We start from the raw sequence: 27561 nt of genomic DNA on the forward strand, positions 1-27561 counted from the left end.
GTACCACGTTAATTCCTGGGAGCACAGGTGCCCGTGTTTATAGTTGTGGGAGCCTTTACATTTCCATTCCTCCAGGGACTTTCATAGCCTGTATGGAGATGGCTTTCTATTTGTTAGCTTCTACATAGCATAGCTTTAACTAAAATATCCACCGAGCTCGATAGCTGCAGTCGCTTAAGTGCGGCCAGTATCCAGTATTCGGGAGATAGTAGGTTCGAATCCCACTGTCGGCAGCCCTGAAAATGGTTTTCCGCGGTTTCCCATTTTCACACCAGGCAAATGCTGGGGCTGTACCTTACTTAAGGCCACGGCCGCTTCCTTCCCACTCCTAGCCCTTTCCCGTCCCATCGTCTCCATAAGACCTATCTGTGTCGGTGCGACGTAAAGCAACTAGCAAAAGAACTAAAATATCTTTCAGAGAATACGGTTACGAATGGAACTGAACATCTTCCACGCAGGACTAAGAAAGACAGTAGTTATTGAGCGGATGGTAAAAGTAAACGAGCACGTATAAGGTAGGATATCATGAGGACCATGCCTTTGCTGGCAAGATGTAGTGTTTACAGTGCACTATTTCTTCCGGTATGGGCTAGAATAAATTTGTTACTTTCATTGATCTGTATCAGTCTCATACTGTACTTGGCTTTGACAATATGAAAGTGGCCGACGTATGAGCGATGTTAGTAATACTATTCGTTATGCAGGCAGTCTGTCTTATGAATGGTGTGAAAATATCGCTCAATAGGATCGGTTGGTGCATGCATTTCGGTGGGGTTGGCAGACTGATAAGAAATAGCAATTTCTGGCCAGGTAAGGAAAGCAACGGGGGACTATCTCACTCCTCATTTCCCTGTTATGTCTCATCAGTGACACCTAGGCTATCTATGACAGTTGTTGGCGGAGCTGTCGAGGATCAAACCAACCTTCGGGCTGAATACCCAACATAATACATATATCCTGTGGACCATGACGGTCCTTCGTGTGCGACAACGTGATTTTTGGAGAACACGATTAAAGAAGGAGCAGTATAAAGCTAGATGCCATCACCAGAACACATTAGGTTTTAAGGATGATTACAATTTAAATTTTAGATTTCATTAGAATTGCCTCGAAATTCTGCTCCAGGTCTGGGACATTAATTTGTAAGCTCTGAGTCACCTGTTCCCTTTAATGTGTTCATTCTGCTTCTTATGAGCTTTTGCGCTCCTCGATATTAAACCCGAGCTCGTTTCTAAACGCCATGGAGTTTTTTAGCACTAAGTATTAAAAAACACCGTCGGAGGATATCATGCGCAAGGAAAACGAGAATACGCCAAGCTTGAAATTAATGAAGAGCCTAAATGCACGGCGTCGCCTGGCACAGAAGAAAATGGCCTTGAGTTTCACTTTTTGTTGCTTTGTCGGTTGCTGCCGTTCCTGCCCTTTAATATTGTAATCAGTAAGTGGCGAATATTCTTCACATCCGTGTTCCCTAAAGAACAACGAGCGTTGTATAAATTAAACATAAGGTAACAGTTTAAGGTACAAACTTGACATGGTGGGCAGGGAACTTTGTTAAAGTTGTCCTCCAAATGAAGAAGTTTTCACCGAGCTCGATAGCTGCAGTCGCTTAAGTGCGGCCAGTATCCAGTATTCGGGAGATAGTGGGTTCGAACCCCACTGTCGGCAGCCCTGAAGAAGGTTTTCCGTTAAGGCCACGGCCGCTTCCTTCCCACTCCTAGTCCTTTCCTGTCCCATCTTCACCATAAGACCTGCCTGTGTCGGTGCGACGTAAAACAAGTTATAAAAAAACATCTACATACAGAACCGGGTGAGCTGGCCGTGCGATTAGGGGCGCACAGCTACGAGCTTGCATCCGGGAGATTGTGGGTTCGAACCCCACTGTCGGCAGCCCTAAAGACTGTTTTTCGTGGTTTCTCATTATCACACCAGAGAAATGTTAGGGTTGTACCTCAATTAAGGCCACTGCCGCCTCCTTCCCAGTCCTAGGCTTTTCCTGTCCCATCGTCGCCATAAGACCTATCTGTGTCGGTGCGACGAAAAGCAAATTGCAAAAAAATATATACAGGCTGTTAGGTGTATACGTGCAGATATTTATTGTAGCAATAGAGAACGATGTGACGAACCACTATATATCAAACTTTTAGTAATCCTCGGAAGTTATTTTCGAGAGCAAAGGGGTACGATGTTTTTAGAATAGGTAGTATGCCTTGTTCTTGTGAATGAATAGCTTTCCTTTGATAACAGGCAAGTCACGCGCCATCCCTGCCAAACTGGTTTCTGTTCTGTTTATGTTTAAGAGCAAATGTACTACTGTGACAGCTGAGCGCTCCCTATTCAATGCCACGAGATGTTACGTAATATACTTGCCAAACTGGTTTTATGTTTACGAGCAACTGACCTACGGTAACAGCTGAAGGCTACCAGTCTACAACATGTTACGTTACATTATCGCCAGACTGGTTTGTTGTTGTTAGTATTTAGTTTCCGTCTTAGGGGTTTCAGACAACACTAGTTATCGGTTTCGGACCCTGGAGATGTATTGAATTCTCAGCGTTAATAGTGGTTCATTTGCTGTTACGTCCTTTAGGGGATAGGGATATCTGTGGTCGTCAGCCCTGTGGTCTAGTGAGTATGGAAATGACCTGAAAACCTGTGTCGGTGCGCGACCTGTACGAGCGTGTGATATAATTATTGGTTGGGATACGCACGCCGGGACGTGAAATGCGGTACGATCCCCGTTGTGCATTGCGTAAAGGTAGAAGAAGGAAGACAGTTCCTTGCGCCAACGAACAAATGCATGGCATAGTACATCCATATGAGTAGAATCAGAATTGAATTATCGAAGCACATCGAACGTTTTGTTTCAAACGAAAAATGGACATATTATACAACTAAGTAAATTAAACGTACCTACATTTCGTGCTTCCTGCCTGGTTTAGTGGCTAAAACGGTTGAGGTGCCAGCCTTTTGACTCCAACTTCGCATGTTCGAAGCTGGCCCCGTGCAGTGGTATTTGAAGGTGCTCAAATACGTCAGCCTCGTGTCGGTATATTTACTGGTACACCGAGCTCGATAGCTGCAGTCGCTTAAGTGCTACCAGTATCCAGTATTCGGGAGATAGTGGGTTCGTACCCCACTGTCGGTAGCCCTGAAGATGGTTTTCCGTGGTTTCCCATTTTCACACGAGGCAAATGCTGGGGCTGTACCTTAATTAAGGCCATGGTTGCTTCCTTCCCGCTCCTAACCATTACCTGCCCCGTCATCGTTATAATACCTATCTGTGTCGGTGCGACGTAAAGCAACTTGTCATTCGAGCCAAGACACCACTGTGGTTCAGAATATCCTCTGGTGCTTAAACATGCGTTCACGGAGGTCATCCGAAGTGGTTACCTCAGTTCGGTATACTTTGTTTCTCATGTCCCCCCAGGCATAACAATCCACTGGAATAAGGGCTGGCCAATTGATAGTTCCACATCGTCCTGTCTACCGTTGAGGAAATGTCTGCACCATCGTGTAAAATCCACGTGGTTCGGCGTAGTCGAAGTGACACGTCCTCTGAAAGCTCCAGTAACGTACTGTATCTACTGTACAGGAGCAAGATAACATTAATAAAGAGATGTAACCGACCTCCAACTACACCCATCCTGATATTAATTAGAACCGGTGCTGGAAACTGCCTTGTCCTATTGAATGGGGATGTTCCACAGCTCATGAGTGGGATATAGTGGGTTCCAACCCCTCTGTCGGCAGCCCTAAAGGTGGTTTACCGTGGTTTTCCATGTTCACACCAGGCAAATGCTGGGGCTGTAAAGTCATGAATGCCACGATCGCTTCCTTTCCGATACTAGCCCTTTCCCGTCCCATCGTCACCATAAGGAAAGCTACACCGATCAAATTTATGCAAGTAAGGTGATTGGTACCGGTCTGAGTGTCTGAGACCGTTGAGGTCCTTATCTTCCGACCTCCAACTTGGCAGGTTCAATCTTGGCTCAGTCTGATGATATTTGATGGGGCACACATACGTCAGTCTCGTGTCGTAGAAATACTGGCACGTAAATGAACTACTGCGATATGAAATTTCGTCACCTCAGCGTCTCAGAAAACGGTATAAATAGTATGTGGGACGTAAAGCAAAATAACGCTAATAAAAAGACGATTGGTCAAAGAGACAGACTTCCCACTGCATCCATCCAGATATTAATTGAGAGCCGGTGCTAGAGGTTGCCTTGGTATACTAAATATTAAACACCCCTTCTATAAAAATTGCCTCATGTGTCACTAATACACTTGACAGAAATTCTGGATTGAGTGCTTGATCAATTAACCAGCGGCAGAAATCCACTTAAATCATCACCGAGCTTGATAGTAGCAGTCGCTAAAGTTCGAACAGTATCCAATATTCGGGATGTACTGGCTTCGAATCCCTCTGTCGGCAGCTTTAAAGATGATTTTCCGTGGTTTTTCATGTTCACACCAGGCAAATGCTAGGGCTGTACCTTAATTAAGACCACGGTTGCTTCCTTCCCGATCCTAGTCCTTAGTTATATCTGTCGCCATAAAACCTATCTGTGTCGGTGCGACGCACCGATACAGATAGGTCTTATAGGACGATGGGATAGCAAAGGCCTAGGAGTTGGAAGGAGGCGGCCGTGGCCTTAATTAAGGTACAGCCCTAGCATTTGCCTGGTGTGAAAATGGAAACCACGGAAAACCCTTCTGGGCTGCCGACAGTGGGATTCGAACCCATTATCTCCGGGATGCAAGCTCTCAGCCATGCGTCTCTAACCGCACGGCCAACTCGCCCGGTAATAATAATAATAATAATAATAATAATAATAATAATAATAATATTTTTTGCTGCCGGGCAGAGTGGCTCAGACGGTTGAGGCGCTGGCCTTCTGACCCCAACTTGGCAGGCTCGATCTTGGCTCAGTCCGATGGTATTCGAAGATGATCAAATAAGTCAGCCTCGTGTCGGTAGATTTACTGGCGCGTAAAAAGAACTCCTGCGAGACTAAATTACAGCACCTCAGCGCCTCCAGAAACAGTAAAAGTAGTTAGTGGGACGTAAAGCAAATAACATTACCGGTATTATTATTAACAAGTCATTAGGAGCTGAAAGGCAGGGAAGAAAATAGTAAAATATGCGTGGTGTAGGATGAAACAAGATGAAATGTACTTCACCCGTGCCTACATCGCTCGCAGTAGTTTACTACAGGATAGTATGCGTAAGACCAGAACCAGGTCTCTTTGCGATGAGTCAGGTATATCTTCGTATTGTGGTTAGCACTAGAGGACAAAGTGTGACAAACAGGTTTTGTGTATAAACATCAAACATGCACATCAACAGACACACACACGCAATGTACCAAAACCAGTACAGTGTAGAATGAAGAACTGCCATGCTGTGTTCAAGGTCAATATCTAGCGTTTTAACAAGCACGTCTTCCGTGTGTTGTGTTCAGCTTGCGCCACGTACAAGGCAATCGCGAACTGAAACTCTAGATTTATAATTTTTGTTACCGGTACTTCAATTTTTCTGCTCGGATTTATGAGAATATCGAACTATCGAGACTCAAAATACTACATCGATTGAGAACTGAACTCCCAACTCAATACGCTGCAGAAATGGTGTAACATCTGACATACCAATGTGAAACACGTAGCAATTGTTCAAGTGCCTGGACTACTCTGCAGGCTTCACTTCTCCGTACCCGGCGAGTTGGCCATGCGGTTAGGAGCGCACAGCTGTGAGCTCGCATCCGGGAGATTGGGGCTTCGAACCCCAATGTCGGCAGCCCTGAAGATGGTTTTCCGTGGTTTCCCAAGTTCACACCAGGCATTGCGGGGGTTGAACCTTAATTAAGGCCACGACCACTTTCTTACCATTTCTAGGCCTTTCTTGTCCGATTGTCGCCATAAGACCTCTCTGTGTTGGTGCGACGTAAAGCAACTAAAAAAAGAAAATCACTTCTCCGAATCCAGTCTTCCGTAATATCCATTGGAGATCTGGCGGGCCAATTGATGGGTCCATGTCGTCCTATTCGCCATAGACCAAAGGACTGATCCAAATGATCACGCAGTAAGCGGCTTATATCAGGTGGTGGACCATCGTGTAAAAACCACATGTTTCGGCGTAGTCGAAACGGAGCGTCCTCTGAAAGCTCTAATAACGTACCTATGAGGAACTCCAGGTAAGATACCCCTATGAACTGTGCAGGTAAGGTGATGATAATAATGTCATTGGCTTTACGTACCACTAACTACTTTTCACGGTTTTCGGAGACGCGGATTTGCAGGAATTTAGTACCATAGGAGTTCTTCACGTACCAGTAAATCTACTGACACAAGGCTGACGTATTTGAGCACCTTGTCAAGACTGGACTCAGAAGGCCAGTGCCTCAACCGTCTGAGCCACTCAGCCCGGCAAGATGATTGGTGCAGCACTGCGTAAAGTGCTGGCCTTCTGAACCCAACTTGGGAGGCTTGGTCTTGGCTCAGTCCGGTGGTATTTGAAGGTGCTCAAATACGTCAGTCTCGTGTCTGTAGATTTATTTGCATTAAAAAATACTGCGATAAAAAAATTCTGGCATTTCAGCGTCTCCGAAAACCGTGAAAATTAGTTAGTGGAACGTAAAGATATTATTATTATTAGTAGTAGTAGTAGTAGTAGTAGTAGTAGTAGTAGTAGTAGTAGTAGTAGTAGTAGTATTTTTACGGAAGTTCTAATTAAACGGGTCCATTACAGTCATCATTTTACCTATCGGTACTTACTGTTCAGTAATAAGCCTTCCGTCCGCCTCTGTGGTGCAGTGGTTAGTGTGATTAGCTGCCACCCCCGAAGCTCGGGTTCGATTTCCAGCTCTGACAAGAAATTTGAAAAGTGGTACGAGGGCTGGAACGGGGTCCACTTAGCCTCGGGAGGTCAAATGAGTAGAGGTGGTCCGATTCCCACCTCAGCCATCCTGAAAGTTGTTTCCCGTAGTTCCCCCCTTCTCCAGGCAAATGCCGGGATGGTACCTAACTTAAGGCCACGGCCGCTTCCTTCCCTCTTCCTTGTCTATCCTTTCCAATCTTCCCATACCCCCGCAAGGCCCCTGTTCAGCATAGCAGGTGAGGCCGCCTGGGTGAGGTACTGGTCATTCTCCCCAGTTGTATCCCCGATCCAATGTCTCACGCTCCAGGACCCTACCCTTGAGGCGGTAGAGGTGGGATCCCTTGCTGAGTCCCATGAAAAACCAACCCTGGAGGGTAAACAGATTAGGAAAAAGAAGAATAAGCCTTCTATTAGAAATGCCCGGCGGCAATTCCACAGTAGGTCTTTTTCCTTCGAGCAATGTTCACGATGGATGCAACTACGGTTTTTGAAATTTGTCTCATTAATAACAATTTCACTGAATACTTATAGCCTTTTCTTTCAGTGTCCACCGTCCTTTCAATGACCTAAAAAGTTTATGAATAAGCATAGACAACCCGCATTGTCTATTGTCAGAAATTCATCGTAGACTGTCGCAATAACAGCACAGAAATGTTGCGCCCATATTTCATTTACTTATTAACCATTTCCTTTCATTTTGTCAGCTTGGATCACTGAGTAATGCCATTGACGTCTTAAAAATCGCACACAAATACACAACACTTGATTCGCACGTATGTGCTTGTACGGATCTTCGACGTCACTGTAAGGTTTCTGTGTGCTTTTCACACAGAGTACCCTACACCGGTTGTCGAGTACAGCAAGTGACCTGGCACGTGAGTCATCGTCTTCTACTTGCCAAGCCTTTAGGGGAAGTGCACAACAACATGTGTTGGCCTGCGATACGAAACAGGTTCAACAAGCCCTATACTCGGCTACTGTACTTCCGCTACGCGTGGACAGAATGACATCACCGGCGTATCCTGCTACGGCCGTTCAAAACACATTAGGTCCTGAAATATTTGGCTCAGTTATGGGCAAACTAATAGGACAAGGTAAAAAGTACATAGCATATATTATGAGATGTATTTTTCTTAGCCGACTAGCTTAATATCTGCACGTATACACCTAACACCCTGTATATATACAGATCATGAAGTGCTTCCCGGCTCCATGGCTAAATGGTTAGCGTGCTGGCCTTTGGTCACAGGGGTCCCGAGTTCGATTCCCGGCAGGGTCGGGAATTTTAACCATAATTGGTTAATTCCCCTGGCACGGAGACTAGGTGTATGTGCCGTCTTCATCATCATTTCATCCTCATCACGACGCGCAGGTCACCTACGGATGTCAAATCAAAACACCTGCAGTAGGCCTCTCCGGAGGCCACACGACATTTGACGAAGTGCTACAGAGGAGTAGAAAGTAAAGTCTTGCAGAATCCGTATACTCGCTATCCAGTGGTATAGAGTGGTTAGCTCTATGTCCAGCCACCTTTATCCCCTGAAATTAACCTGTTACTCATTTATTTACCGAGTTCGATAGCTGCAGTCTCTTAAGTACGGCCAGTATCCAGTATTCGGGAGATAGTGGATTCGAACCCCACTGTCGGCAGCCCTGAAAATGGTTTTCCGTGGTTTCCCATTTTAACACCAGGCAAATGCTGGGGCTGTACCTTAATTAAGGCCACGGCCGCTTCCTTCCCGTTTCTAGGCCTTTCATGTCCCATAGTCGCCATAAGACCCATCTGTGTCGGTGCGACGTAAAGCAAATAACAAAAAAAAAGTTTTATTCACAGAATACCTTATTTTACTTTTGCTGATTCCCCATTTCCTCGTGAAGAATGCAGATACAGGGACTGTGGGTGTGAGACATGATCTTCGTGAAAAGGAACGCATATTAAAACTTACAGCAGACGACCCTGGCACGTGTACTCGCCAAATTGCGGCAGTGGCACGAGTGTCCCACTGGACCGTGTTGTGAACATTACTGCAAGGCAGGCAACATCCGTACCATCTGCAGCGTGTTCAGTACCTATCAGAGAGACGCTATGCACCGCGCATGTTCTATGAATTAGTCCATCGTCAACCCGAAGACTTCGTGAATCACATTTTGTTCACAGGCGAGGCCTCCATTGATGTTTGAACAGTGATGTAGGGGAGCATTATCGTAGGACCTGTGGTATTACCTCATAGACTGACTGGCAGACCTTGTCTACAGTTTCTTAACGGCACTCTTACCACTACGACTACAGGGAGTTCCGCCTCATACCCGACGGTACATGCTGTCCCAACATGAAGGAGCACCTCCGCACATTACCAACGCAGTGCGCCGCCATTTGGACGCCACTTATCCGCAACGATGGATTGGGCGATTGGGCCCTATGGGCTGGCCGGCAGGAAGCCCAAATCTAAACCCCTTAGATTACTACTATTGAGAGTACATGAAATCGAAGGGGAATCGCAGGGAAGTGGAAACCCAGTAAGACCTCCGGGAACATGTCTTGGATGCTGCTTAGGACATCAGTCAAAACCACGAGGTGCTGAGGTGGGTTCAAGAGATTTTTTCGAAGGTGCAAAGCATATATTACTGCCAATGGGGGACATTGAGACCACTTGCGATAACAGTATGTACTGTATAACCCGGGCAGTCTGGTGGAGTGTACCACTCTCTGAAAGGTACATCAACACTCTGCGTTGTGTTCTCCTTTTTTCTGCTAAAAAGGAAAACTACGCTTAGAATTTTACGATACCATAAGCCGTAGGACTTCTATTTTTATATGAAATCCGACCCATAAGACGGGGCATTTCCGTTCGTAAATCCCATATATATTGGCCGGGAATAAAAACTTGAACTGCCTTGGTGTGATGCGAGCAGCGATGTCACTGAGATTATTTTCATTTCACCATGTTTAATCCCGTTTTCCCTGTGGGGTCAGGGGCTGAAGCAGATTTGGTAATTTTTTTATAGCCGGGTGTCCTTCGTGGCACGAACCATTAAAGGAGAAACGCTGCGTGTTATGGTGGTGGTCGTGGTGAGTGTCGTGTCTTGTTGCGTGTTGAAGACAACAGAAACATCCAGTCTCCGAGCCATAGGAATGCACTTGTTGTTGTAATAATCTATGGGCTCGACAGAAATCGAAACCCGGACCTCAAGAACGGAAGGCTAGTACGCTGACGTAATTTTACAGTGGCGTTGTTATTTAGATTAGATGGGTCGCTATCAACCTGTTGCTTTCCACTGCACTCTCTTGTACAGATTAACATTTATAAAGTACAGGAATTACGGCTTCGTTTCATTGAGATCCCTCACTCCATGCAAGGCCCTCGATTTCTATTATTTATCTATGACGATGCAAAATTTAAAACAATTACATATCTAATTCTACCAACTAACCAATCGTGCCAGAAAGTTTGCAGACAGATTGTTTAAAAGTAATCTTGCTGTCTAGCTGTCGAAACTGCTCTAACTCACAAATATTCTTGCACGATTGCAACTTAATTCATGTGGGTTCATAACACACTGACACAAACCCTGTCGAAGGTATGAAACCAACAAAAATACACCAATATAAAATGTCAACACTCTCACAGTGGAAGAACAATACATCACAAATTGAATAAAGACACAATAACGTCCCCTTTTTCTACCATCAAGGTAATCTGCACCAGACTAGTGATTCACTCCCAGACGTGCTCAGTTCGAACAACTAAAACTATGAAAATAACTTAAAAATTCACCCAGGATTTGATGGGGAACATATCTCTAATATGGACGAGACGAGGTCAACTAATACCTATAAATTCTGCAAGTCAAGGCATGACGTCAGTTTTGAGGAAAACATGTTTATTAAAAATATACAAGAAATACGAAAGGTATAGCAAAAAATCATTAAATATGACAAGAAAATCCGTGACTCAGCTCTTTTTCAATGGTTGTAGACTTCATCGTGAGGATCAAAATATAATATTACAATTAAGCAAGTGTATGCCGACACACATACTTACCATTTAGCAAGAAAATTCCTGAAATTTTGCTCTTTAACACGGTGACCTGCGTGCAAGCAGCACGATTCTGGCTGGTTTGTTAATTCTTTCCACTTCAGATGAATATTCCCCTCTCCCGCACACTTTACATTGCAGTGGGTGTCCCTAACCCTAAAAGAAAAACGTATGTTAATGCGCTTCGGGATGAAAATTACTAATCTAACTGTACACATAAAAATACGCTGAGGGGTAAATCCTACCAAAATATACAGCTCGATGACGAGTATCCACTTGAACACAAATCACTTGTCCTTCAGAGCCGCACACAATAAAAAAATCGCATAAATGGTAAAATATACACAAATCAAAGAACAAAAACTTGTCATAATTTCCCTGGCATCACCAAGAAAAGCATCCGGTGCTCAGGCAACTCTCAGTCACACAGTCTCGATAGAAGGTATTAATGAAATAAATTTCACACTTTGAGCAACCACTTCCTATTCAACGTAGGTTCCTGAATTAGATTACATGACACAAAACCAGTCATCTGGTGGACCTGTCAAACTATGTCAAGCATAAATCAACGTGGGATCCTGAAATATAATGCATGGCACAAAATTCAAGAAAATAAACAGAGTGGGCTTTGACCTTCATCACATAAATCAACGTTGGTCTTTGCAAAAGGTTACATGACACAAATAATCCTCAGCGCGGTCATATCATAAGGGACTAGTCAAAATCTACGCGTCGGGCTATAAAAGTCTCGTCTACGGTATCAACCGTACTGACATGCAGAAAATACCAATAAAATCAACAAAATAGGCCGCTCTACAAAACTTTCCTCGGTCGAAACACAAATCATCCTCTCCTACCACACGGCCGAATGACTCAAAAGCGGAGATTCAGTCTCCCAAAAATGCAGCAAATAACGGGCTCCAACCAACACATGCTGCTCACAAGTCTACCCGAGGCAAGTTACTCCAACATGAAAATGCAGGCCTTTAAGAATGAGGAACGCGTCCCCTTACTCATCACATGTCCTCAAGTTGCAAAATCTGATAAAAATATTAATGACGTAGTCTTACTTTCGCTCAAAAAAGCAATACCGCGCTGGTCACATACAAGAGCACTCGCGCTCGTTAAGTTAAACTTTAAATAAAATTACCAACTCCGCTATAACACAACTAGAAAACTGAGAAATTACCACCATAGACGTAATTCGTGTTTGAAAATCTGAAAGTTACTTAAATATCTTACACGTTCTGCTCGAGAAAATCGCATCATAAGTAATAATAATTGTTACGGAGTTATCCGTGGAAGGCAGAGGCGAAAGAAGGTGCGGGCTGGAATGGGTCTAACTACAAGTGCGAAAGATGAATTAAAATTTCAATAAAGGTTATATTTTCGAAACTAAACAATGGTGACATAGAATTTTGAGCATACAACAAATAACAACAAGTTAAATCAGGTACACAATCAAGAAGTCCAAGATTAGATAAAAATGTAACCAGTTTACACTAGGGAAAATAACAAAATCAGGTACCAGAGGAGTTTTTCAAGGAAAGCCCGAGTTACGGGTTCTTACAAGTCCTGGGCTTCGAGCCCCAATACGACAATCTTTGAGCTCTCAGCTCACCACCACAAAATTCAACAAAGGGCAGAAAACCCCTTCATTACATAGAGCTCTTGCTCCCGCTTAATAATGTCAGGCCTCCTAGAGGCACCTTCCAAAATACCAGAAAGAGCCGATCTGCTCTCGATTTTTACAAGCCTTATCAAAGGCCACAACAACCCTTACTCCTAACTGTCCTCAAGGCACACATACAGTGAAACAGGGGTATCTAATACCCAACCTACAGGGCCTTTGCATGAAGAAAACAAAACATCAGGATGAGTTACTGGCCCAAAGTACAGAAAGAACTGGAGGCGTGAACTTGCACTCCAAAATACAGCTTTTAAAACCTAAGTGGCTCTAGGCCGATACACAGGGGCTAGTCCCAAGCTAGGGAGATGACCCGTATGAGAAAACTTTAATACATTAAGGAAGAGAAGAAATGGTTATAAAAACGTGGTCACCTCAATTTCAAAATGAAGGGGAGTTCGAGAGGGTAAAACACTTTCTATCCCCGCTTTACAGTGAAAGAGATTTGTAGATTTTACATTTACATTTTAAAGAGATGGGTTACATATTAAAGGATTCGAACCCTCCCCGAGAGTTAGACTGCTGAGCTAGCAAGAAATAAAGATGCAAAAGGCCATTACCTTGTTGAAGATCTGCTGTCTCAAGGACGAGGCGCTTCCCGCCCCCTGCTACATATTCACACACTGAGTTAGATGTTATACTAGTGGCCCCTAGACAAGAAAATCAGCAGTTTTTATACCCTCGTGGAAAATTCGAGATCTTTCAGGAATGAGTAGACACACCCCCCAATTTTATTGGTAGACAAATAATTACACATGGAAATTCGAAGAAGAAAGCAATGATTGGAGGAAAATTATTTACAGAAATTAGTGATTGGTTAAATTCAAAACAGGCGGAAAGAAAGGATTAATGTTGCCAACCCACAAACCACAGAACAAAATTTAGTAAAAACAAAACTTAGGAATACAAAATTTCTTCAGGAGAGTACATTCCATTACACCAGAGTGTATTACCATAGTTTTTGGTAGAGACATCTGTTAGAGAATGTCCACACTTCTTGATCCATGACAAGCAAAAGCAAATCAAAAACACTCAGTGACATCTTCTGATAAACCGTAGAATTAGTTCAGTAGTAAAGTTCAGAGCTTCTCCTGTAGAGGAGTTTCAATTGGCGCAAGATTTGAACTTGGGGCGTGGAGGTGTACCGCCCGGTACAATAATAATAATAAAATTTAAAGAAAAATGTTTCTAATATTCGGAAATTGAAATACGAAACCGCGCTCGATGAAATTGTGAACCAATCATAAGTTCACACCAATAGTGACAACGAGCTCTTCACGCCAAAAATTATGCCCATATTTATATTCAAATGAACATGAAGATGGCGCTAACAAAGTTCGTGGATCCAAGCTCCTCCCACGCACACATTCTCATCCACACTTCATTCAATAAATCGGAAAAACGTGACGGCATGTTCTCATACACTTTGAAATCCCATTGTCTAATGAATCTAGTATTTCCTGACTTTAATTTAAATCCCTCTTACACTTACATTTAAGCCCCGAAACGTTCACTGCGTCTCAAACTTACAAGAAAAACATATTATGAAACATGGGTAAAAGCAAGAATTAGACTTATAAAAAATGACATTAACCATTCAGCTATAGAATCACGATAAACGAAAAAGGCAAGCTGTGACCTCATGCACTTGGTCCACATTTACTTTACAGCCATTTACATTTAAATATGCCAGCTTCCCTACAGTTAACTGATATAGGACGTAGTCCTCCCAACCAACAGATAAAACTATTGAAATGAAATACTAAAACCCTAACCTACCCTCTCTGCTACATTAAAACACGTGCACAAGTATATTATGCCATTGGAAATCTAATACTCATCTTTAGTCGATTCCACCGCCTGCTTTCGATCAGCCGGCTCCCATTCCTTTTTAGCCAGCCATTCTCACTGTGATGTCTTCAAATTGAAATTCGTGCAGTCCGTGGATCTCCTTCCTGGCGTAGAAATCACGTTTCCGATGTCTTGCTGTTTCTGCTGATTCGAAACTTGACTACAACATTCCGTTCATTTACGGTATTACAACTGGGCCAATGCAACCGGCCACAACACTCGGTCATTGTTTCCCGTAACCGCGAAAACCAGTTCTCATTCAGCCTCGCGACAAATCACTGCTTAACTAACACCGTAACTATGCCAATTTTCCGTCTCACACCGTACTTCTGCCGTATTGTCGCAACTCTACATATGGTAACAGTACACAATGCTCGCCTACAAATTGTGCTGTCTATCAGGTGTTCGTGTCCTATGAAAATCTACTTTACTCCACTCAGGTTTAGCCTTTAAATAGGCAGGCAACTATGCGTGCAAATGTTCATATCGAATTGTTCTTTCCACCTATATTTTACAGACACTAAAATGTCGAATTTATCAAGTTCACTTCAACCCAGAAATGTTGGTGCGTAAAGATCAAGTTGTTATCTCGGCATTGTTCTTACAGGCTCCCATGCCTACAAAATATTCTTAGCTCGCTCCTAATGACAAATAACTAAGTAAAGTCTGAGCATATTGAGCTAGTGTTAGAATGTCCCAACACACGATCAAGACTTATAACACCCGACTTCTCTAACTCCGCACAGGCGGTAAGTAGACACTTCTTCTCACGATCTAACTTACTTCGAAGACTCCTGCCGAGTAGACAGCTAACCCACGCGCTGGTAGATGGAGTTCAGTGCACGCCATTGATTGATTCGCCCATAGATCCAATGTCATTTAGAAGGTTTTAATGCTATAGGATATGTCTGTTATGATGAGGCCCTTATCGTGAGTGAGGTATTTAAATCATTCAAGTGCCTAGTTAAATCGGCAAGGAAATCTAAAACACAAATCCAGGCTCTTTCTTGTAACTGAGGAACGGACTGATTTTGAGTAGTCATGAATTATATTATTTTTATCTCTTAACTCAAAGAAACGATTTTGCAAATAACCCGTGCTCAACCACCGTACATTACAGTGATAAGGAAGATCACCATACTGACTGCCACATTCTGCAAGACCGAGCTCGATAGCTGCAGTCGCTTAAGTGCGGCCAGTATCCAGTATTCGGGAGATAGTAGGTTCGAACCCCACTGTCGGCAGCCCTGAAAATGGTTTTCCGTGGTTTCCCATTTTCACACCAGGCAAATGCTGGGGCTGTACCTTAATTAAGGCCACGGCCGCTTCCTTCCCACTCCTAGCCCTTTCCTGTCCCATCGTCGCCGTAAGACCTATCTGTGTCGGTGCAACGTAAAACAACTAGCTTAATGTTTTTTACATTCTGCAAGAAAAACGTTCAACTGTCTATGTCTAAGGACTCTTGAGGATATGCAGTTGGCAACTTGAACCACGCTATCCATAACATTTTTAACATTAATACACTTGGCGCAAAGATTCTCTTGATGAAGTATGCAGTGGATAGCAATGAGATCATGTGTTCACACCAGGAATACGTTTCATATGTTCTTTCATCAGTCTTATAAATCCAGCATTGACTCCTATCATAGATGGAGCCCCACCCGTTGCGACAGAAACAAGCGTATTCTAACTCAGGCCATCGTTTTCAACAGCTCCTTCAATAACTATGAAAATGTCCAATCCCGTGGTGGTGCCCATAATGGGAACTAAATCTAACAATTCCTCTGTGATGTTCAACTCCGCATGAAAATACTGCGCAGTATCTGATATGTCACCACTCACATCGGCAGCAAAGGAATAGTGTACTAAGTTAAGTGCCATCACCGAATTCCTCGTGGACATCTCCACTCATTTCCTGAATAAGTTACATAATGGTTTAAGGAGACAAACTTACTCTTTGAAAGTTTTCTACCAAATGTGGACATATTTATTTAGCGGCTGTCACAATCCCTTCTTTCACAAAATCCCCTTAAATAAACGACCTTACGTTCTTGGCTATATGAAGAGCTATTCTGTAGGTTAGACCGACAGGCGCTTCGCTACATTGATATTACTCCACATAAGCATATTCCTTTAATTCCAATAATTTTGAGTCACGTTTTTCTCCTTCATATGTCTCATATTCATTTGCGTGCCACACAGAATAATGACTTCGTAAATTACATTTCTTAATACTCCGTACTTCTTTGTTACTTCACCACACTGCAAAAATAGGAAAAGAGATTTTCCCATATAGACAGAAAATCTTCCCGCTCCGTTGTACTTGTACTCGCCATGTTATTGTCATCGAGAAGCACTACAGCTGACCCCTCCATACTCACAGCGCCGCGCCGTTTGTTTAGGCAACATTACATTACTCGCTCTCGCCTGACATCACTCGAACTGACAGGCTTGCTCTTCGTTCTGATACGTCACACCGCCTGAAACTGTCGTCCTCTGATTTACACATACTCCTTATCTACGGGGAAGCAACAGAGAATTCATTGCAGTCACTACGTCTGTATCCGGACAGGCTACGTCTGACTGCAAAGACTTTTTCTCAAAGTTGAAAGATGTTTACGTACAACAGGGGTACGCCATATGATACCATATGTCAGAGATAAGAACGTAACGTTTCGTGAGAATAAGCAGGCTCTTGACACAATTCGCAATAACTCATACACGAGTACATCGACAATTGCATGACAGGTGAGCATTAGCCTGGCTTCCATACAACGAATACTCCATGCCCTTGAATAGCACCCTTACCTCCTATAGCTAAACTAGGTGCCCCATGGGAGGGTGGGTTTTCGAATCTCGAATGAATTTCTGTGGCTGTTGGAAAATCTTGGAAATGATGCAGAATGCCTGTTGAAAATCGTGTTCCTGGATTAATCGTGATTCCACTATAATGGCACTGTCAACCGCCACAATATGCACTATTGGTGCACTGGGTGCGACAAGCAGTCTGTCAAGTGAATGTATGGAGGTGGAATCTTGGGTGATCGCCTTATTTGACCGTATTTCCTTCAAGGCCGTCTAACAGATGTACACTAACCTGGACTTTCAACGCCATGAACTCCTATGTCTGCTGTAGCATGTGCCACTTGGAGAAAGTTTAACGATGTGGTTTCAAGAGGATGGAGCTCCAGCACATTGTACGTCGGCCGTCCTTAACCACCTGACTGAGACACATCCATGGAAATGGGTAGGAATAGGAAGATCTCCTGTCTCCTGGACCGCCAGATCACCGGATTTAACGCCATTAAACGTTTTCCTGTGGGGCATTAAAAACAAACAGTTTACCCTCAGGAGCCAGAAGATCCCTAAGGCCTTCGACAGCTCATCGCCGAAACCTGCAGATCCATAACACCGGCTATGCGCGCACTAGAATATCCATTCAGCGGCGTGCCCAGATGTGCATAAACCAAGCAGGTCATTACTTCAAGCAGTTCCTAACGTAATTAACCTTTGTTAGTGCAGTTTGGTTCTCTCCCCCATTTACTATGCCGTCTTCGTCCGACACTGATGACATACCGGACCTTCTTAGAGCCACATACACTTTCATTCACTGATAATGGGCATAAAAGTGGATATTTCATGTACATTAAGAGATGGTAAAAGCTCCGCTTGCTCTTACCATCTGCGCTATACTGCACCTGGGCACAAAGCTTGTAAGTTACAACTCATGCGATAGTTTGAATACTGTCGCAATGTTCACTTCGTGTTTCACAAACGTTTTATTTACATATTAGTTTATTTAAACAGCGCACTCGTGGTTTCTTTTATTTAATAATATAATGGTATTACAGCTTCCTGTTTTAGTCTAGAACGTAAATACAGTAGTATCCGTTTTCTTCTTCTTCTTCTTCTTCTTCTTCTGTTTTCCGTCCAGGGTCGGTTTCTCCCTCGGACTCAGCCAGGGATCCCACCTCTACCACCTCAAGGGCAGTGTCCTGGAGTTTCAGACTCTGGGTGGGGGGATACAACTGGGGAGGATGACCAATACCTCGCCCAGGCGGCCTCACCTGCTATGCTCAACAGGGGCCTTGCGTAAGGATGGGAAGATTGGATGGGACAGGCAAGGAAGAGGGAAGGAAGCGGCCATGGCCTTAAGTTAGGTACCATCCGGCATTTGCCTGGAGGAGAAGTGAGAAACCACGGAAAACCACTTCCAGGATGGCTGAGGTGGGAATCGAACCCACCTCTACTCAGTTGACCTCCCGAGGCTGAGTGGACCCCGTTCCAGCCCTCGTACCACTTTTCAAATTTCGTGGAAGAGCCTGGAATCGAACCCGGACTTCCGGGGGTGGCAGCTAATCACGCTAACCACTACACCACAGAGGATCCGTTTTACTGTGTTTACTGTTCGTGGCGGAAGGACAGATGTTTTCAGGACATATGAAAAACTGCGATTGGCATAAAACATTGTTAGTAGGAGCTGCTGATTCACCCGTTACATCTCGTGCCTAAAAACAGTAAGAAACTGAAAACCGAAGGTCTTTCCAAACAACACGTGTGAATATAGGTTTCTATGGCAGGAACTAAGACTGAAATATGTCGTTAAACACCGGATGAAGCTTTTCTAAACATTAATAAAAATGCAATGTGTATACAGATAAATACAGTATGTTAGAAAATGGCACCTTTAAAGAAAGATGGGCCAGCCATGATAACCGTCCACATAAAATAGGATCAAATGTCTGGATTCTACTATAGGAACATTTAAGCACGATTCCTAGTTAAGATCATTGTGCCAGAAAAATAATTATTTTCAGAATCTAAACTTAACTGTCAGACTATTATTTGAAATTTGGAAAAACTTATAAACATCTTTGGATGAAATATGTGTCTAATTTCAAGTTTTTTTAATGAACGTTGTGACTATGATTTTAAGCCACCAGAATTGACGTTTGTGACTTTTGCTCGTTATGAAAAACCAAGTTGGGATGCAATCTAACAGATGACTGCAAACCAGAATATACACTGCACCAAAAGAAGGCAGAGAAATATCTATCCGTGAAGAAAGATTTCGTCCTGAAGGCCAAACCCGATCATCCTTATCTTGCCCTTGAATTTGACAAATCACAAAATTGACCAGTACCACAATAGGAGCTGTTTATAAAATTGAATTTTACAATCAACTTTGGAACCAGTTCTCATAAAACTAACTTACTGTCCATGTATAGAAGAAGGGCCCGCGCAGTGCCCAATTATTGTTAAATTTCGAGATGGAAGATTTCAGCGAAGTAGTTAAAGCAAGGTGGAAGAGAAAAATATGCACATATCACTAAAGCCACATGTTTACGTTCAATATACTCAATATCACTTTTGTATCAAACAGCCCAGTATCAAAAGCCACACTAATGAAATTTTCAAAGGATGATACATGTATGTCAGTGTCATAACCTGCCATTTACCAAGCATATTACAGCATACGTTTTTACTTCGGTGCATAAAAGCGATTGTATATCACAGAGTGAATTCTAATAATGAAATGCTGATCATGTAAACATTACATCTGTTTCCTTTTTACATTACATTCTTACAAAATCAGCGATTCTTCTAATTTACAGTGAAGCTTATGTTGCTGAAAGAACTACACATCAAAAGGTTGCCAATATTTGATTGTTTTCGGTGGTATTACCTTAGGTATAACATCTTTATTTGAGGACTTGCATGTAAGTGGTTATGATATGCATGACCTGACCAGGAATCACTTACATATTCACCAAGGACTGAAGTTAGAAAACTTTCCATACTCTCTTTCGACAATTTTCCAGTTTTTCTTGCCTCCACGTGAAAGTTTCATATACATGTTGCTTGGAATTTTTAAACATTTATGCCGAAATTACCCAGTTCATATTGACAAGATAATCTGCCACTCATTAATAAAGTCACATCAACTGTGAAGTTGTATGTAGAGCTACAGTTTGTACAGCCTGTAGTTCCCTCTCCTCTTTGTGATAGTGCTGACACTGAAAACATATCAAATTGAAATTCACTTTGGTTACTGTTCCGAACATGTCATTTTACCGCACTCTCCTGTGTTATAAATCTTATTAATTTGCTCCATAAGTCTCTTGTGCCTTCGAACGTCTACTACAGCGTGACGAATATACAATAATAAGCCGGGATGAAATGCCATATTAAGATTGTCGATAAAAGTAGTCGGAGCTTTGAAATTTTTCAGGCCAATCATGCTAGTTTCTTCTATCACCCGTATTTGCAGGTACCAATAGTGAATGTAGGACCATACTCCCTTGATATACACAATAGCGAGATTACATGTTCATTGTAACTCTGACAGCCCGTTAGTCTGACCAGGTGATTCGGGGGGTTTGGAGTTCTGATGGAGTAGGGAGATGGGTTGGGGTGGTTTGACATGGTGAAGGAGATGAAGGGGGTATCGATCTCTTGGCTAAATGCTTTACTGATCTTCAAAATTTTACAATGTATTTACATTAGTGGTTGACTTTACACAGAATTTACAGTATTACAGCGGTCTTTTCAGAGTTGTTACAATTCAGTATGTACTTGGAATGTTGTAGAGCAATATATAGTACAGTATTTACAGATTTATAAATATTGCAATATATAGTATACAGTAGAGTTGTTGTGTTTTCCTTTCTACAAGGAGTCTTGACAGTTTTGTAGTTTTATACAATGTTTATGCATTAGATACATGATGGTACAGATGATGTTGATATTTAACTTGTATTTTACATTTTACTATTGAGCTTTCCATTTATATTTATAGTTTACATTTGCTGTGTCCTTCTCAAATTCCCTCCCACGGCTGCAATGTCTAGGATTGATATATACTTTGATATAAGGTGATTGACTATTTACAAATTTCAGATTGGTTTAGGTTCTTTTTGTTATATTTACAATTGGAATTACAATTATTCAAAAACGAGGTAAATTTCGGTAGTACAAATAGTGTAACTGGAATGGTATTAACAGTGTTTAAGTAATAAAGTTGAGATGATATATACAGTAGTACTATAGTGAAAATATTTACAATATTATTTACAAAGTTGAAATGGTGTATTTACACAGTTTCCTTTTCCCTTCTTGCCGTTTGCTAGTCACATAATTTAAAATTAACTTTCAATTTGATGTACTCCTAATTGACTTATAGTACCTCATTAGTTTGCTATAGGAGTGAAGCTACGATTTTAATATTTTTCGTACATTTTCTCAAGTATGCTATCATCAATATCATGTAACAAACTGGGCATCAACTTTCTGGGTGAAGAGAATTCGTACTCACTTTGACTTGACGATTCATGTTGCTCTGCAGATGAAAGTCTCTGTACTGCTTGAACAACCATCTACAGACGCAGGTTCATCCTCTCCTTCAAAATCAGTGTATCTATCCAGCGTAAGTCAGACATTTCTTTGTCATCCCTGTTACATTTCTGCATTAATATGCTACATAGCACATTCACGAACTCCATATCTTTGACTCGGATTGCGTTTCTATATTCAGCACGTCGTAACTTCGTCTACAAGACACTGACATGAAAAAGTAATCCGACAGGCACAAAAGTTCATGGAGGAAGTGAATCAGATTTATAACAAAGGGGAGTGTGATAAAAGGACGTCATTGTCCATGGAGGGAGGCAAGTGGTCACCAAACAGATCACTGTAGCAGTCACCGGTCACCGACCTGATCAGATGGATCTGCTGATACAGCGCATGCCACGTGAACACACCCCACACCATTATGAAGCTACCCAGCCTGTATGGTGCCTTGTTGAGAAATGGGGTCCATGGCTTCAAGGAGTCTGCGCCATATCCGAACCCTACCATCAGCTCGAAACAACTGTAACAAACCAAGATACATGTCGCCAGTCCTCTAGGGACCAATTAGCAACATCACGCGCCCAAGTGAGACGCTGTGTCCGATGTCGTACTGTTAACTCAGGTAGGTCTTCTGCTCCCATATGCCACTGACGTTGAAGAATGCTGCATTGACCTGCTGGATAGGCTTCTGGTACCTACTGAATTGAATGCTGGTGTGATTTGAGCCAGTGTAACTTGCCTATTACCATGGAGAATTCTATTCAAATATCATAAATCGCTATCATTATGCATCTTTGGTTGGCCACTGCCATGTCCGCTGTGGGCTGTAATGCCTTCCATGAGGTATTCCTGACACCGCCGATCGAGGTACGTCAAAAGTTCGCACAACTTCGACAAGGGTATGTTCCATTCATTTGGCCCCCACTATAATGCCCCATTCGAAAGACGGCAATTCACGTTGCCTTGTCACGACCAGCACAGACAGGGTTTACACTCACTCTCGAGATGTCAGATCACACTTGATACAGCTCTGGGCACTTCCAAGGCATCACGGTACGATTGCTCCACAGACTTACCTTTAAAATACTGCTATCCCATGACTTTCAACATGCCAGTGTGTTTTGACAACATTCAGTTTACACTGTAACACGCACTCGTACTGCAGCTATACTTGTCAGTGCATGGCGCTACCAGACATCTGCTGAGTTTTGTATGGAAAAGTTCTTGTGATGAACTATCTATATTCTAAGCTTGTTTTCGTGTGGTTCAAAGAGTTTGACGTCAAGGGTGTCCCACGTAACACGTAAGCTGGAATGCAATTTAGTTCAGGGAAGTACCTGCTCGAGATTCATGATCATTGCTCCACTGCCTCGTTGTTGCCAACTTAAGGGCACCCATCGCACCTGCAAAGGCAGTTTTGCGACTCGCTGTACAAATCATTTTGAAGAAATGCCCGCCTTATAAATACCGACGAGTACAATATTAGAAGCAGTTACAACCTCTAAATGACACTATGGATTTCAATGAAAAAATAATTTATTTTATTTTAGAATCATCTTGATCTTTCATTTACGTTTTCATAAGGTACGCAGTTTTCTTGAAGCGTCAACAGTTGCTTGAATGTGTTCTTTTCTTATTTTCGTACAGGTTTGCACTGGACCTTTATAAGAAAATTCTTCTCGACGTGAATCTCAATTTCACCAACCCGTTCCGAAGGACAACGATGATCGGGTACAATCACAGGAATAAGGTAGGAATTCCATTGACTTCTTGGTATTTTAGTGATGTCGGGGGATCAAAATTGCATGAGCATGTGTATTGTATATATTAATTGAGAAACTCAACTACTTTCCAGACATTCAGCATTGCCACAAGGACAAAATTTTAAATACATCAAAAAATAACAAAATTAAATTTCATTAATTAATTGATATTTGGTCAGCCAGGCATACAATGCAATTGTGGGATGGATGGAAAACTATACCTTGTCACCTTCTACTAGTTGATAGACCTTGATGGGGTAAAACGCGGTGGTGTAAGCTGTAAGGGATCTTCAAAATGATGAGTAAATCTGATATGATCATACTATTGAACTGATACGGTGAAATATGGTGTCACATTACCAATTAACTGCTCATTAATTAAAATAATATTTCCTAAAGGTAGGTAAATGGGCCCCAGAGGTCATCATAAGACCCCCCAATTTTGATTAATAATAATAATAATAATAATAATAATAATAATAATAATAATAATAATAATAATAATAATAATAATAATAATAATAAAGCATTAAGTTCTCTTCTCAGGTGCGTACATAAACTGAAAATCTGAAATTCTCTTGTTGGGCTTTGCCTAACATCCTGTGAAACGATAAAACAGGTAGGAGCATGCAACTAGGCTTCTAAACATGAAAACTGATTCTACTTCTGTATATATACATACAGAGGAACAAGACGGTAGTATTTTAAATTTTTTTAAATATAATCATTTTGTTACAAAACATCCAATGTATTAAAAGTTGGCAGCACTTATAGTCTTTGACTGATATGCTAGTGGCTTTACGTCGCACCGACACAGATAGGTTTTATGGCGACGATGGGATAGGAAAGGGCTAGGAGTTGGAAGGAAGCAGCCATGGCCTTAATTAAGGTACAGCCTGGTGTGAAAATGGGAAACCACGGAAAACCATCTTCAGGGCTGCCGACAGTCGGATTCGAACCCACTATCTCCCGGATGCAAACTCACAGCTGCGCGCTCCTAACCGCACGGCCAACTCGCCCGGTGACGACTGATATGCAGCTATCTGAATTCACTGAGTGTGTTTATGTAAGTTCGCTTTTATATAAAATAACGTGAACAGAAATCAATCGAAATGAAAATAGAAAGACTTAACATTAATAAATGATGGTACATTTCCTCCTTTTACATCAATAACACCGAGCTCGATAGCTGCAGTCGCTTAAGTGCGGCCAGTATCCAGTAATCGGGAGATAGTGGGTTCGAGCCCCACTGTCGGCACCCCTGAAGATGGTTTTCCGTGGTTTCCCATTTTCACACCAGGCAAATGCCGGGGCTGTACCTTAATTAAGGCCACGGCCACTTCCTTCCACTTCCTAGACCTTTCCTCTCCCATCGTCGCCATAAGACATATCTGTGTCGGTGCGACGTTAAGCAAAATAGAAAAAAAAATCAATAACAAATAATTCTTCTCGCATTATATAGTTTTCTCACCTCACCAAGAGAACACCTTATTTACAAGGCACATTATCTTCCTCTTTTCTCCTTCTTCCATCACTCAAATTTACCCTCCTTACCAGACACCAGAGCGTAGATTAAGTCCACAGGCCTCATGCACTGCCTTTCAGATATCTTCTTCCCACCGCCTTCTCAATCCTATATATTGCCTGCTCTATGCTGTGCGGTTAACATGCTTCTCAGCGTGAGCTCTTTGTGTCGCAAACCTCCGCTAGGGGCGCCACCTAACCCACCCAACTTATCTCCGTACTCACGTTTCTGTGTTCCAGTGCATTTGTATCGAGCATTTATGTGTGTGTCTCTGATTGTAAAATGATGAATTGTTGTGTTCCTCTCTGTATATCATAGCAAGAAATCCAAATTCTTCAGTTGTGAGGGTTCCTGAAATTCCCCCAAGTAAAGAACTTGGCTCGCTATATCAAGCAAAGGATCAACCAAGGTTGGTCAATGGATCCTATCCGATTATTCTCGTGTTCGTAGCCTGAATCTTAGAGATGTAGATAAAACATAAAACGAAAATAAAATATATTGAAGCTAGAGAACGTGCCTGGACGGTCTTCGAATTATCCCCATTACCTTTTAACCAGAAAAATAGCTCCATGAAAGATCAGACAGGGACAATATATTTCTTCGGAAGAAATCTATGATGAAACAAGCTCTTCAACCGCAGGAGATAAATTGGATGAGGAGTACGAAATTCATATGAAATACGATGTCTCAATCCTAGTCAATATTCCAACGAGTAAGAATGACAGCAGTAATCAGAAAATCAGACATTAGAAACTCCCATCGAGAATTCGGAGACTGAGATAACAGCTGATGACTAACGATAATGAAGTTAAAAGACTACAGAGGAAATTCTAAGACAACTCAGAAACTGATCGTCTGAATAAAGTTAAGGAAGCATTTAAATATAATGAACAAAATATTGTTTATCTTTAAAATCAAATCCATAATTTTCGCAAGACAAAATCCGCGCTGTCAGAACAAATCGCACGGTACTGTGTGGCGTGGGGAATAGTATACCAAACGGGTACGGATATGACAGGGCTCCTGGTCTAGTGTCAACTCCGTCACAAAGTACTCTGGACAGCTAGCCTTATGGAAAATGTTTATAGTGTTTGTCGGGATTTCCCAATTAGTGAAGAAAAGACTTAGAGCTGAATGTAAAACTCTCAGACAAACAAAGAGGAGTGTAACAGTGATTGCCTATTAAATGGCTAATTAGGTACGGCTCCTCTACGACCGAACCGGTGACAAGTTCTTTTGCGTGGTCAATGTTGAAGGTGTATGCAGCACTGATATTGGAAAATCTCCTGCTCTTGCGAATAAACTGTTGTGTCTTGTTGTAAACGGACTTTCAAAGAAGTTCTCTATTCCTGCTGCGGGGCCGATGACCTCGATGGTAGGCCCCTTTAAACAGCCAGCATCATCATCATCATCACTATTCCTGCTGCATACTTCCTCGTTAAAGGATTAGAAGTCTCCGATCTATCCCTTTTAGTTCAGAAATGATTGATGCTGTTGACTGACAATCACAGAACCAATGTTTAAACATTTTGAAGAGGGAAAAATGAGAACCTATGTGGCTCATCTATGTTATCCTAGTCGTAAACTTCTTTTCAGTTTTCACTTTTACCATTTGATAAATGTGATGTTCCAGTTCCTAGACAGTGAAATCACAGCAATGGCATCATCACCTCCAAATACACTGACTGACAGAGCAAATGCAACACCAAGAAGGAGTGGTTCGAAAGGGATGAAAGTTGGGGAAAAAACAGAGACGGCACGGACGAATAATTGATGTTTATTTCAAACCGATAAGCAGGTTACACAATGCGCACGGCATCGACTCAGTAGGATGTAGGACCACCGCGAGCGGCGATGCACGCAGAAACACGTCGAGGTACAGAGTCAATAAGAGTGCGGATGGTGTCCTGAGGGATGGTTCTCCATTCTCTGTCAACCATTTGCCACAGTTGGTCGTCCGTACGAGGCTGGGGCAGAGTTTGCAAACGGCGTCCAATGAGATCCCACACGTGTTCGATTGGTGAGAGATCCGGAGAATACGCTGGCCACGGAAGCATCTGTACACCTCGTAGAGCCTGTTGGGAGATGCGAGCAGTGTGTGGGCGGGCATTATCCTGCTGAAACAGAGCATTGGGCAGCCCCTGAAGGTACGGGAGTGCCACCGGCCGCAGCACATGCTGCACGTAGCGGTGGGCATTTAACGTGCCTTGAATACGCACTAGAGGTGACGTGGAATCATACGCAATAGCGCCCCAAACCATGATGCCGCGTTGTCTAGCGGTAGGGCGCTCCACAGTTACTGCCGGATTTGACCTTTCTCCACGCCGACGCCACACTCGTCTGCGGTGACTATCACTGACAGAACAGAAGCGTGACTCATCGGAGAACACGACGTTCCGCCATTCCCTCATCCAAGTCGCTCTAGCCCGGCACCATGCTAGGCGTGCACGTCTATGCTGTGGAGTCAA

At 42.7% G+C, this 27561-nt stretch overlaps 1 protein-coding gene across 1 annotated transcript in view; it reads left to right on the forward strand.

Annotated features, from left to right (window-relative positions):
* Positions 1–27561, forward strand: part of LOC136863509 (uncharacterized) — a 931909-nt gene that overhangs the window by 870290 nt on the left and 34058 nt on the right. The window contains exon 13 of the mRNA XM_068225974.1: positions 23453–23555. Coding sequence (XP_068082075.1) covers positions 23453–23555 — 103 coding nt within the window. The remainder of the gene's footprint in view (positions 1–23452; positions 23556–27561) is intronic.

This window comes from Anabrus simplex, chromosome 2 (assembly GCF_040414725.1).
Source record: "Anabrus simplex isolate iqAnaSimp1 chromosome 2, ASM4041472v1, whole genome shotgun sequence".
NCBI classification, from domain to species: domain Eukaryota; kingdom Metazoa; phylum Arthropoda; class Insecta; order Orthoptera; family Tettigoniidae; genus Anabrus; species Anabrus simplex.